At 34.3% G+C, this 13,605-nt stretch overlaps 2 protein-coding genes across 2 annotated transcripts; both read left to right on the top strand.

Moving 5' to 3' along the window:
• The first annotated feature begins 208 nt into the window (after positions 1 to 208).
• Positions 209 to 12,304, top strand: LOC136799135 (uncharacterized). Its single transcript, XM_067055828.1, has 9 exons — positions 209 to 1,864; positions 3,804 to 3,980; positions 4,560 to 4,725; positions 5,009 to 5,260; positions 5,491 to 5,618; positions 5,771 to 5,838; positions 6,134 to 6,294; positions 10,307 to 10,377; positions 11,103 to 12,304. The coding sequence occupies exons 1-9, from the start codon at positions 1,670 to 1,672 to the stop codon at positions 11,313 to 11,315; spliced, it is 1,431 nt and encodes a 476-aa protein (XP_066911929.1). The 5' UTR covers positions 209 to 1,669; the 3' UTR covers positions 11,316 to 12,304.
• On the top strand, positions 211 to 1,089 carry LOC136799136 (glyoxal reductase-like). Its single transcript, XM_067055829.1, has one exon. It carries the CDS (start codon positions 211 to 213, stop codon positions 1,087 to 1,089), a length of 879 nt encoding a protein of 292 aa, XP_066911930.1.
• Positions 12,305 to 13,605: the final 1,301 nt, after the last annotated feature.

Below are 13,605 nucleotides of genomic sequence, written 5' to 3'. Positions count from 1 at the left end.
TTTGAGTGTAAATTTGAAATTTTATAAATTGTTATAACATAAGATTAGAAATGAGACTATGCGTATCCTTTTATTTCTACTCTATCATCGTTGTTGTGCATTGAACCATTTTTTTTAAACTAATAGTTTGCTGGTTCTGCTTTTAATCCAGAAAAGCCAAAAAAATTCTCTCCTCTCATTGTTTTCTAAGAATTCCAAGAAACAAATAACATGACACATACTACTAAAATTAAAGCGTGTTTTACACAATGTTCAAAATACAGAAAGCTTTCAACAACATCTCATTTCAATAAAACAAAACTACCCTTATTTGGGATAGGGTGCTACAAAATCCAAGAAAATGAGGCTGACAAAGTAATTTCAACAGCTATTAAGGCTGGTTATCGTCTTTTTGATATCGCCAAGAGTTATGGAAACGAATCTTTCATTGGTAGAGCAATACAGAATCTAAGTGTTCCAAGAGATAAGTTTTTTATTTCAACAAAACTCGTCACAGAAGACCATGGATATAAGCAAACAAGAACAGCCCTTATGGAGAGTTTGGAAAAATTACAACTTGATTATGTTGATTTGTATTTAATTCATTCACCAAGTGGAGGAAAAATCATGGAAACTTGGAAAGCATTTCAAGAGCTTAAAAATGATGGTTATTGCAGAGAAATCGGGGTATCGAATTTCAATACTCATCACTTAGATTGCTTACTAAGTTCTGGAGAATCAACCTTACCAGATATTAACCAAATCGAATATCATCCTTGGAATCAGAATAGAAAAATAGTGGAATACTGTAAGATGTTAGATATCTCTGTGATGGGATATTGTCCTTTAGCGAGAATGCAACTAACAGACCCAATTATTGATACTTTTGCTAAGAAATACAATAAGACATTTGCTCAAATCCTTCTACGCTGGTCCATTCAGAGTAAAGTTGTTACCATACCAAAATCTTCGACACCATCAAGGATAATTGAAAATTCTCAAATTTTTGATTTTTGTTTGACTGAGGAAGAGATGAATTCAATAGATACATTGGATTCTGGTCATCAGATTGCTGCAATAACTTCTATCTATGAGCCATGGACTGGCTAGTATATTTAGATGACAAGATTTCACTCTTGATTTTTACGTACATTATCTTGATTCATTTTCGAATAATTTTTATACTTGGTATCAAATTTGTTGCTGTTCTAGTAATATTAATAGTAATTCTTTGCCATTCAAAATTTAACCAAAGTTAATGATAATCAACTTTTTTTTATAAGTTCCTTGGCTTTTCTTTCCAGCCCAGTCCAGTCGGCAGTTTTTTTACATCATTTTCAGCCACAAGAAAATGGTTTTGATTCTTATTAAACTATATATTTCTTATCACAATATAAGCAAATAATTTCAATATACACAAATAGATTCTCATAATATTGTAAATAATAATTTACTTAAATTTTGGTTAAGAAATCTCGAGATAAAATAATTACTTCCACTGTTCTTTATTTTCAAAAGATGTACATCTTTGAATTAATTAATTTTATTTTAAAAATCAAAGCTACGACTTTTTGATAGAATTTCTATGCTGATTGTGTGTGATCTGCTTTTATTCTATACTTCTATGAAATTTTCTTTTTAGTAGAGTAGAACAGAATAAGAACAGATATATAGAATAAAATCTTTAACAATGGCATTATTTGAAGTTGCAGTGAAACAGGTGGCAAAGAGTTCAGGCAGTGCCACTCTTCATCCTGTACCAGACTTGAATTCTGCAAATCACTTTAAAAACTTATGTCTGGTTAAACGTAAAACTAGCCTGTGGTTTTGGAAGAAACCAAAGATGGTTGCAACACAGATTCGATTGAATGATCTTTTTGAAGAGGTATGCCACTACTTTTTGGACCTACCCCGGTGGGCTGTAGGTCCTATAAATTAACCTCTGTTCGTTCGTTCGTCCGTTCGTCCGTTCGTCCGTTCGTTACCAGCTTTTCTCGGGATTGGCTCATTAGTTTTTCCTAATTTTTGGCACAAAGATGCAAAATGGTAATGCCCAAAATGTGACGGAGCCCGATTTTCGAAAAAAATTCATTTCCGGCCGAAAATGCCGGAAATATGCCGGAAAAACCGGTTTTTTGGCATTTTCTCGAGATTTCATCATTAGTTTTTTCTGATTTTTTGCACAAAGATGTGTATTAGCAATGCCTAAAACATGGCCTAGTCCGATTTTTGAGAAAAATTCTATTCCGGCTGAAAATGCCGGAAATATCCCGGAAATCGCCGTTTTTGCAGATTTTCATTGGACTTTTTCCTTAAATTTCGTTGTTTTTTCACACAAAAACATTATTTGTAGCAATGCCCACCATCAAGCATGGTTTAATTGTCAATAAAAGTGATTTTTGAAGCCGCCGGAACTTTCTAAAAATCGCCGGAACCGCCTATTTTCGCCGGGAAAAAAACGGTATTTTCTTGAATTTCTCGAGCTGTACTTTATATTTTTTCATGAAATTTGCACACTGATGCAAAATGGCAATACCTAAAATATGACAGAGCCTGATTTTCAATAACGTACTTTTCCGGCCGAAAATGCCGGAAATATGCCGGAAAAACCGTTTTTTTGGCATTTTTCTCGAGATTTCATCATTAGTTTTTTCTGATTTTTTGCACAAAATGCGTATTAACAATGTCTAAAACATGGCCTAGTCCGATTTTTGAGAAAAAATTCTATTCCGGTTGAAAATGCCGGAAATATCCCGGAAATCGCCGTTTTTGCAGATTTTTCATCGGACTTTTTCCTTATATTTCGTTGTTTTTTCACACAAAAACATTATTGATAGCAATGCCCACCATCAAGCATGGTTTAATTGTCAATAAAAGTGATTTTTGAAGCCGGAACTTTCTAAAAATCGCCGGAACAGCCTATTTTCGCCGGAAAAACGGTATTTCTTGAATTTCTCGAGCTGTACTTTATATTTTTTCATGAAATTTTGCACACTGATGCAAAATGACAATACCTAAAATGTGACGGAGCCCGATTTTCGAAAAATATTTTTTCCCGGCCGAAAATGCCAGAAATATGCCGGAAAACCGTTTTTTTTTTACATTTTCTCGAATTTTCATCTTTAGCTTTTTCTGATTTTTTGCAGAAAGATGCGTATTTGCAATGCTCAAAACATGGCCGAGTTCGATTTTTAAGAAAAAATTTTTTCCGGTTGAAAATGCCGGAAATCGCCGTCTTTGCAGATTTTCATTATATGTTTTCCTTGTATTTCTATGTTCTTCACACAAAAACATTATTGATAACAATGCTCACCATCAAGCATGATTCAATTGTCAATAAAACTGATTTTTGCGACCAGAACTTTCTATTAATTTTTCCCTACAACCCTTCCCTCTCCCCCCATCAACAATCAATGATGAATTTATTGCGTTATGCATTTTCGCTAAACGATATATTTTCTGACTGATTTTTTTCTCCTCGCATTGCTATCTAACTTTCATCATCAGGTAGGTCCATTCAGCATCTAGCTTGTTATCTATCATATCAAATTTTATGGCCTTGATTCTTTTATCATTGAAGCAAGTGGAGCAATCCAGGGAGAAAGTGTGGCGCCCTCCCCTACCTTTGGATAGGTAGCTGTCGAGGGAGGTGCCTTCGGGTCGTCTCTGCATTCACAAATTTATAAGATTTTAAGGAGTTCTGTCTCATTAAATTGGGGATATATGCAACTGCATGGAAAGCACCAAACACATATTCGTCTCGTAACGTTATTGATAGACATCAATGTTTTGCTAATAGTATTATCTAACATTTTTATTTGTAGGATTTAAAAGTTCCCAAACCGAAATCGTCAATCATTATGGAAGATTTTACAGAGACACCAACTCTAAAGGTTAACGGTAGCATTGGTACCAAAATAGCTAAAGAACTCAACTTGAATTTGTCTGGCAGTGACACCATGACTATGACCATTAAGCTTGGAGATATCGTCAAAAATGAGGTATCACCATTCTCATTTCTTGTCAGTTTTTGATGCAGTGTAGTATGAATTTTACACAATTTTTCACGTACGCTTGTTTATAGTTCTGTCCAACACAGAGTTCCCATTATTAAGAAATTTTCATCCATGTCGTTATTTTTTTTGCAAAGAAATAGTCAAGAAAAAATCACTGGTTTGACCACTTTTACATAGTTACTACACCCCCTACATTTAGGGGGGGGGGGTCTTGGGTTTTGATGAACTAAAAAGCAAGGGGGGTGTTAAAAGTATGACTTTCCTAAGGGGGGGTTGTCAGTTAAGGGGGGGTCTTCTTACCTAAGCGGGGTCTTCTTAGATAAGGGGGATCTTCCTTGAATTATGCGAAATTTCAATTTTTTCATTTATACTGATTTTCTGAGGGGGGGGGTGTGAAATTTGAAATGAATTTCCTAAGGGGGGGTTAGCACTTAAGGGGGGTCCTCTTACCTAAGGGGGGGTCTTGACCCCTCTAGAAACTATGTTTTAGAAATTCTCATGGATTTCAATACTAGCTTGCGAAAAAATCAATCAAGGGTAAAGAAAACAAATTTCCTTTTTTAGTGTGATTGGGAATCTCTCCAAGAAGCTTTGGAGAAACAGAGGATCAAGACCAATCATCCTTTATTAAAAGAAACTAAGAAATCGAAACGAAGCACGCTGTGTGTAGTACTTGAATCTCTGGTCACCAAAGGTGAAGGAGAATTAAGCAAGGACACTGATATTGAAGGTAGGCTATGATGCAATATTAAAGCTGCACTTTATTGAAAGGAATATTAGTATAGTAAATTTTACTCCAAATTTTCTATCCTTCTTCTATTCCTGTAAACAATTTTAGGTATTAAAAGATAACTTTCATATATAACTTTCTATTTGGGATCTGTTTTCTTTGATGGGAGTTTTCCGAAGTGTAAGAGTTCTACTCTATTTCCGTGTTAGACAAAAACTTTGCTTTGACCAATGGGTTTTACAGATAATAACTTATTAGAAACTTCATCGATTTCATTTTCCAGTCAAAACAGACGACACAGGGGATATGGAAAGCAAGAAGGTGTCAATCATCTCTGTAGACGTCACCGGTAAAGGAGACGTGGAGCGTAAACACACCAATTCATTCAAAATCCCACCAGCAACCGTCCTAGCATATTCATGTAATGAATTCTCCATTGATTCATCTGGTATGGCCACTCTTCATTCAGCTGTTGATGTTAATGATACATCTGGTGATCCATTGTTTACTTTAAATGGTGGCGACTCGGACCCAGGTTAGTTTATTTTTTTTGTTTATGCGTAGTATTAATTCAAACCAAAATTTTAGCTGCATAATTGTGTTACCCACCAATTTTTGAGAAAATACTCAGTAAGTATCATCTGAATATAGCCTCAATAAAGTAGCTAAGAGGTTGAAAACATCTCGAACCATCTAACTGTATAATACTTGTTAAAACTTTCTGTTAGATCATATTGATTTAATAGATAATCCCTTCTTTTTCAGTGGATGCAGTGCGCGTGGAATTTCAACCACTGGTAAAATGTGACAAGTTTGAACGCATTCGCATCGAGTTGAAAATGTTGTTGGAGAAGAACCCAGACAATGATTTGATCGGATCCATGCATCTTCTGGTATAATAATCAAATGATTATCTTGGAAGATTTGCCTGTTTTGAGAAAGTTTTAGTCGCAGTGAATTTGAATGGTCAAGCGAAAACTATGATTTTATCGATCTATCATCATGTCCCATTAGACTTTCTTCACATTATATTCTTATTTCTTAGCTTGCAGCAGCAGAATTCAAGATTGAAAATAAAAGTGAAGAAAAGACTTTATCAACTTCAACTTTGACGTGAGTATTGCATCAAAAACAGAAACCCTCCTATTTCATGATCACATGTAACAGCCAAATCTGGAGAGGAGAGGAGAGGAGAGAGAGGAGAACTGGTTATCGTTTAAAAATAGCCTAATAATTCCCCTGAAAGGCCAGAACGGCCTTTTCTGTAGAAACTTGAAAGTGTATCAGAGTCTGCGTACGATGAAATATCGAATTCTTTGTGGGAACCACTCTCAAGGGATTCAGCCTGATTGCTAGTATGGTTTCCACATGAAATCAAAAAGGAGTGCTTTTTACTTTCACTTGACAGGAAACTTTTCCAAGAAGGCGAAGATGCACAGTTCAATGCCATTCTCCAACATTTGGGATTCGCTTTGCCAGAGACTTGGGATGAAGGAAGTGTTATCACTTTCCCCGATGCTCAATATGAACTTATTAAATCTGTCATCTCCCTTCTGGACGCCTTAATGGGTAAGTACTTATTGTTATTTCTCAATTTCAAGAATTTAATCTAACCTTTACTGATTTTTACATTCAATTTTAATAGAAACAAGCTTTTTAGCTGATATACCTCCATACACCATGGTGTGTAAGTTGGTTCCGACCATAAAATGAGTTCCCAGCATATAAAAAGTCAACAAAATTTCGATTAAACAAATCATCCCATTGGCTAAAAGCAAAAACATAAACAAAAAAATGTGCAAAGTATGAGAAAAATGCGCTTTCTGTGCTCTTACTCCGGACATGTTTTTGTTTATGTTTTTGCTTTTAGCCAATGAGATGGTTTGTTTACTCGAAATTTTGGTGACCCTTTATACGAAGCAGCTAACTGTAAAAAGGTGTATAAATCTTTAAAAATCGTTTCAATCTTAAACCAATCCCAAGAGGAATACTTGGTAACGTGATCAAAAACTGAGCAAATCGATTTTCATCTTTTGATGATAACAAAAAGTTAATCTCCCAGACCAGGGTTTTTTATACGGACTATGGTTTCGCTAAATCAACTGACCTCCCGTGAAAAGTGTTCGTTACAAGTCTGTGATTGGATTTTTACACTCACTTTAACACGTGGGAGATTCCAAAGCAAAGTATGCTTGAGTATTTTTTTTTAATTAAGGAGATTAAAAAACAGGCAAAAAATACTATGACCTTTACAATAACCAATGAAAATGTTTTGTTTTTTTTCACAAAATACGCGAAAAATGGAATTCAAGAAAATCAACCGGTATTTCAGGGTTTCGATACCCCTAAAGAATTACACCATATTTGAAAGTTTAAGCCCCCCCCCTTGAACCCTTTCCTTAAAATAGGGGGCATGGTTTTCTTCTGAAAAGCCAAGTAGTGAGCTAGTCTGTTTTTGGCCATGCTATGCTATTAATCATTGTTTGTAAAATTTTTCCAAAATTGATGGTGACTTTTTGGCCTTCGCTGTTCGTAAATTCTTCGTCTTCGTTCTTCCATTGGCTGTTTTTGGTATCGTAAAAGTTTTCCAGCACATTCATTGACCGTGGAATCGCTGTTTAAAGAGAAAGAAGAAAATAAACAAGATGACGTCAGCAAGATTCACCCTTTACTCGTTTACTTATCGAAAAATATTTAAAGGTTTGCAGGCTAATTAGGTCTGAAAACTCTGTGTAGTTGCTAGAATATTGCATGAGCGTTACCATGTTCTGTTTGGAATTGAAGTATGAAAAAAAGCAATATAGATCTGTTGATGAAAACCAAAATCCACTTTCCAAAAGAAAATGTATGACAACTGAACACAAAAAAAACAATGCAAGGAAAAAATTTGATACCAATATTGTAAGGGTAAGTGAACAAAAAGTAAAATCAACTCAGTTTGTTACGATATTTCGTTCTATTTTCAGAACTTCATCAGGTATGATACATGTTTTTTTTTTTATAAGCAAGTGTATGCCCCTTGGTCAGGCTCGTGTATGCTTAAGTTCTCAAAGCATCCAGGCATAGTTTATGCTTATTAGATGCTTAAGAATTATGCTTATGATTCACCCCGAGCCAAGTTTTTAAATGAAATTTCAAAAATTTTGTAAAAAATTTGTTCAGATTTTGGGAGCAGTGGAATGTAGCTAGCCGTGGAATGTCTTATTTTTTACTTGACCTCTACCAAACCAGATAAAAATGAAACAAAAACAGATAAAAATGACCACTTGAAAAATATTTTAGGCTGACATATATGCTCATGTTATGCTTAGGAATTCTGCAAATCTGAGCCTTCGTATGCTTATAAGCGTTATGCTTATAAAAAAAAAAACATGTACTGCACAAGCGTTAACACATTTTTAAATGCTACAAAATCAGTGATGCGTAAATCAAAAGCGAGAAATAAAAAATTCTAATGAACAAAGGAAAAAATTCTATAGGGAATGAAACAAAGAAAATGTTAAAAAGATTTAATAAAAATAGGTGCGTAGCGATAATATTTACAACGTTAAAACAGTACAATAAAATTGATGAAAAAAACCCCGTGGGGAATAATCGTCGAAAACAATAAAACTAAAAATTAAACAAAAAAGGTTTCGAATTAGCACAGTAAACGCAGTGGAAATTAAAACGGAAAATTAAATGCTCGTGTCCCCTTCTGGTTTATTCAGGACAAAAAGCAAAACAAAAAGAAATTACGGAACAAAACATGGGAACACCTGATACTAGTAGAGCACACAACTGTGCTGTAGGCATGCCCGTAGGTCATACCAAGCAGTCCAAAGAAGGGCGTTCTCCCAAACGTAAGGGTATATAAGTAGCTCAGTTTCGATCCTTGTTGCTGGACTGACTTTTGTACAAAGGGACATATTAAAATGCAGTTAACGCTCTCGAATTTGACATTCTACTATTCAATAGGCTTCAAATTAATATGGTGGATGGCCGAAAAAGATTTTTCAGAGGAGTTTATAGTTTTCTAGGCTTAAAAAAGATTTTCCACAGCAAATTTAATTTGGCGGGTTGTTTGAAAAAGATTTCAGAGGAATTTTAATTTTGCGTATGGTTTATAGTCAAAAAACTGACTCTAACTTCGCTTTCTGATTTTGTCAGCACATGCATCAAGTTTTGAAATAATTTAAATTTGCGCAAAATACGTGGTTGTCTGTAATTAAAAATTAAATCGACATCAGAATAATCAAAGGCAAAAAAAAGTTAAGCTCCGGGTTCTGGGCTATACGGTTTAAAAAAAATTTTCAGAGTGAACTTAATTTGAAAAAATTATATTGATTGAGCAAAAATTTTGTTACCTCTCAAACTTTCACTGCAGTCCCCTTCATCTTTACACTTATCGATACCAAGCTCTGTGAAGAGGTTGAAACTCAGCATATACAACTTTTTGTTGAGTCTCTTAGCAACCAATTGCCACCATTTCAGATAATTTGTTTTGTCTGTGTTTGTTGCTCTTGCTTCAGCTTCGTGATGAACCCATGATATTATTGGATGGACTTTCTGTTTAATACATTCATCAACTACCTAGATGGAATCATTAATATATATATATACAGTGGAGGCATTATGCAAATCGAACTTAGGTATAATGGATTCTTGATAATAACTGGTGAAAAAATACCAAGAAATGTGAATCAATGTTAAGTGAGAAGCTAGCTAGTTACCTCTTCAAGCTTGTCAAGAAACTGTCGAAACCTTGGATTCGAATCGTCATCACTATACGGGGTCTCGTAAAGATCAGCTCTGCAACGAAGTCGCAAGTTTCGAAATCCTTTTTCATAGATATCTTTGATATTTTTTTGTTCCGTAATTATCGGCAGGTTCACTTGTTTTAAAGTAGTTCGTGGCAAAACTTTGAGCAATGTCCTTGACGTATTGGGTTTGACTAATAGGTTTTGTTTCGGTGCGGGCATTTTGGGAATCTACGAGAAATTAAGTTTAGTTTAAAAAGTGTAAAGCAATGTTCATATCCTTAATGTGATATTTTGTGCTCTTATCAGAATTTATTCAAGCTATTAAAACACAGCTAGTCTCAAGTCACATTTAGGACCTTTATTCCAAGTTGGATAACAACCTTAGTTGATAAGACACCTTTAATTAACCTGAGATCAGATTGTGAATGTTTTCTGCGCACCACACTAAAGCTCTAAAGGAATGGGTGGAAACATACAATCTGACGAATATGCAATCTCGAAATTGTAAGGACCGCGTTCGTCTAAAAGGACTAGGAACGACAACAAAGTTGCGTGTTTGTGTTTATGAATAGTGCGCCATATCAGTTTTTGATTTTCCGGCGCACAACAAGATTCTTGTTGTAGAATTTTCCGCGGGAGGACTATTTTCTTCAGATGTATAATTTTCAAGCGTCTTCAGAGGTTTACCGTGCACGTAAGAAATTTATGAACAGCTGTTATCAGGTTACCTTTAGTTCGCCCGCTTTAAATTTGCCATTGTTGAAAAATTGGTGGTTTTATAAAAAATATTTGGCAACAAGGACATTTGTTCAATAATTTCTTGATTTTACTTTCTTCAGATATCGAAGCGAACGTGAGAACTTTACTTGGTAACTTGAGTCAGACAGATACTAAATCCATTTTGAACATCGTAAGTCAGCCTTTCATTTTTTCTTCATACCTGGCAAATTAAACAAATTAGAACTCTCGGAAATTTTAAGCCCCGCTCATTCGAATTTTCATGTTAATTGAAAACACATTTTTAATAAGCAAATTAATTTTTAGCTTAAAGTCTATGGTTGCTTAGCATTCTAGCTAATTTTTTGAAACATTTGCTATAACCATGCCTAATATTATACCGTATTGTGCTTAGTCTACTGGCATCCACCAACGGATTCGTGGTCCTACGCTACCTGCGGTTTTGTAGAGGTCTGCGATTCAGCTATACATTGTCTGAAAAGCTTTTCGTTAGCTGGATAGACCTTTTCATAAATTACGTCACGAACATCACTTGCCTCGTTTTGAAGTTATTGCCAAGGTGATTACCTCCCAGTGGATTTTATTAGAACTACTTTCTATTTACAAAAAAATCATTTAATGTCTCAAGGGACATAATCACCATGGTAATTGTTTGAATACGAGTCAAGTGATGTTCGTGACGTAATTTATGAAAAGGTCTATTGTAAAAAATATTTTGCTGATTCCATGGCTGCGTGTTAACAACCTAGTTTGCTTGTAAAGAAAAAAACTTTCATCGCTTTCAAGCAGCACTTATGAAGGAAATATGCCATGTATCATGTATGTTGAAGCTATGATTTCCCTAAATTGGTTACTTTTTTTCTTCCTCTTTTCAAAATCCTACCACGATTCCCATAGGTGTTGAATGAAATCCAAGGTAAAGAAAACAGTATGGACGACCGTGGCCCGATCAAGAAGTTCTTCACTGCGACACCGTCAGCTCAACTGTTACTCAAAGAAGCAGGTTTTGTTGAGATGAAAATCGATGATGAAGATTTGCTGTGTTTCACTAAAAGCAAATTGTTTCACTTGATGGACCTTTATTCTGTGCTTTACGTTTTCTCTCACTAAGAAACAGCCAACGTAAGTCAAAGGTCGCGTCATTTTGCTCTTACGAAACACTCGATAATACTTTTTTTGGAGTTCGCGATTTGAAAAATGATGTTATCTTGACTTGCTATAATGTGACCGAAATGCTTGTTTCTGTCGTGAAACATTGGCTGAATTGAACAGTCTTATTGCAACAAAAAGTTGATTTTCTTTCAAGGTTTAAATATTCGTTATAATCATATCAAAAGGGAGAATCAACTTTTTAATTTTCCCCTTTTTTCATTTTTGGTCAAATTGAGTACGATTTACGCCATGTTTTGGCTTTATAATCGTGCTGGTAGGAAATGACTTATTCGTGTTTTTGAGTAATTATTATTACTGCCTCGTCGTTGAACGTTTATCAAAATGATTGATTGCCTTCTTAGAGACTTCTCATCACTCTTTAATGAAAAAGTACCTCTAAAAAATTCTTAGGTACTCTTCGAGATCAGGAGTTGTTCGTGATGTAATTTTGAAGACGTACTATGTTCTTATTTTTTGGAGGGTTTTCACTGTATGCTCTAGTGATGGGTACCTTAATGAGTCTTTTTTAGCTTCAAATACATACAGTTGATATTCCGAGGATGCCCAGTATTTTTAAAAAGAACTTCTCTCTTTTTGAGAATCCAAACACTAAAAATGGCAACCAATTATGGGCTAAACTTTTCGTCTTTATGGTTTCAAATCAAGGGACATGTGATCGCAGGCGGGAACATTTAATTTTTATAAATTTTTTATAATTTTTTTTACTAAAGTTGTTGGTTTTTAGACCCTTTGCTGAAACTTCAATCATTCCTTTTCAGAAAAGTCCATGATAAAATATTTTTAATTTAAATTTAGTGTAGATTTTTCTGTTAAATTTAGAGAATTTCAAATTCAAATTATATACCAATACCTTGTATTTATAAAGAATTCTTACTACAAGTATCCATTTCATTCAGTTCAAAGAAATATTTTAAAATGAAATTTAATCGTTTACATTGCTAATGCCGCGTTACCCTAGATTGGTTCTACCATTAAAATAACTTTCATGATAATTCATTTTGCCTTATATTAAAGATCGAAGATAGCGAGAAAGGTCACAAAACGACATATGTTTTTTATAAGAACCAGTAGATGATTTTGATGAGGCTCCGCTGTTCTTATTTTTTGGCACATTGAGCTTCGTATCAAATTGTTCTTAAACTGCTCAATTATAGGGTGAAATTGAGGTATTATATTTAGGCTTTATACCCAGTTTTTACTACATTGACCCTTAAGGTATTCACCTTAAGGTGTTCACCTTTCTTGACACATTCTCATTCTCTGAAAGCCAATGATATTCTGCTCTTTCTAATGGTAAAAGTTTCAGCTGAATTTAAAAAACTGGGCAGGATATAATTAGAATCTTAAGAATTTTAACCTTACCTACTTCAAAGAAGTTAAAGTCACCCATAGCTTTTGAATTTTGAAAAAAATAATTTCGACACTATGTTCCCAATAGATTTAACTAAAAAAGAGTCTTGGGATTTTTTTCGGATTGACTCTAACTCTTTAAATCCTAAATTCTGTAAAAATATCGATAAAAAAGTACATTTAAATGTGATTTTTTCAGTTATCTGTAAATTGAGGAAAAACAACTCGGTTAGAAATAAAATCCTCAGACACTTTTTAAGTTTGATCTTTTGGGAATCTCATAAAAAAAGAATGAAGTCGATATCTGAATGCTATGGGTGACTTTAACTTCGTTAAAGTAGTATGGTGTGGTAAAATTTCGTTTTTTTCTACATCAAATTTGAAATTTTTAACGAGATGATTGCTGCGTTTATTTGAGTAATCAGTATCAGTGAAGTGTGAAAATATTACTATTCAATAGAGATGGTTTAGTCTGTTAGACCAGAATATCATAACAATACTTCAGTTTGTGAAAAAAGCATGAAACTTTGCACAGACATGCACAATTGTATTCTGAACAAAAAAATTGACAGAGACACGTCTGAAAACCACGTGACTGCTGACGTCAGCACTTTTTTGCTGACGTCATGAAAATTTTTTGAAGGTATCCAAAACATCAAGTATTATATACCATTGGATAGGAAATTCAATTTTGAAAAACTTTTTTGCCTACAATTTTTGCTGAAAACGAAGCCAATAAAAGTTAGAAGCCTCTGAAGTTGACTTGTGACGTCATCAAAAATTTTCAAAAAATTTATAGTTACAAACCATCAAGTATTATATACCGTTGGAAAGGAAACTTCATCCTGAACAACCTTTTTGCTTACAATTTGTCACG

The sequence above is a fragment of the Clytia hemisphaerica genome, unplaced genomic scaffold, assembly GCF_902728285.1.
Source record: "Clytia hemisphaerica strain Z4C2 unplaced genomic scaffold, Clytia hemisphaerica genome assembly, whole genome shotgun sequence".
Classification (NCBI taxonomy): Eukaryota; Metazoa; Cnidaria; class Hydrozoa; order Leptothecata; family Clytiidae; genus Clytia; species Clytia hemisphaerica.
This window is presented reverse-complemented; position numbering and strand designations above follow the sequence as displayed.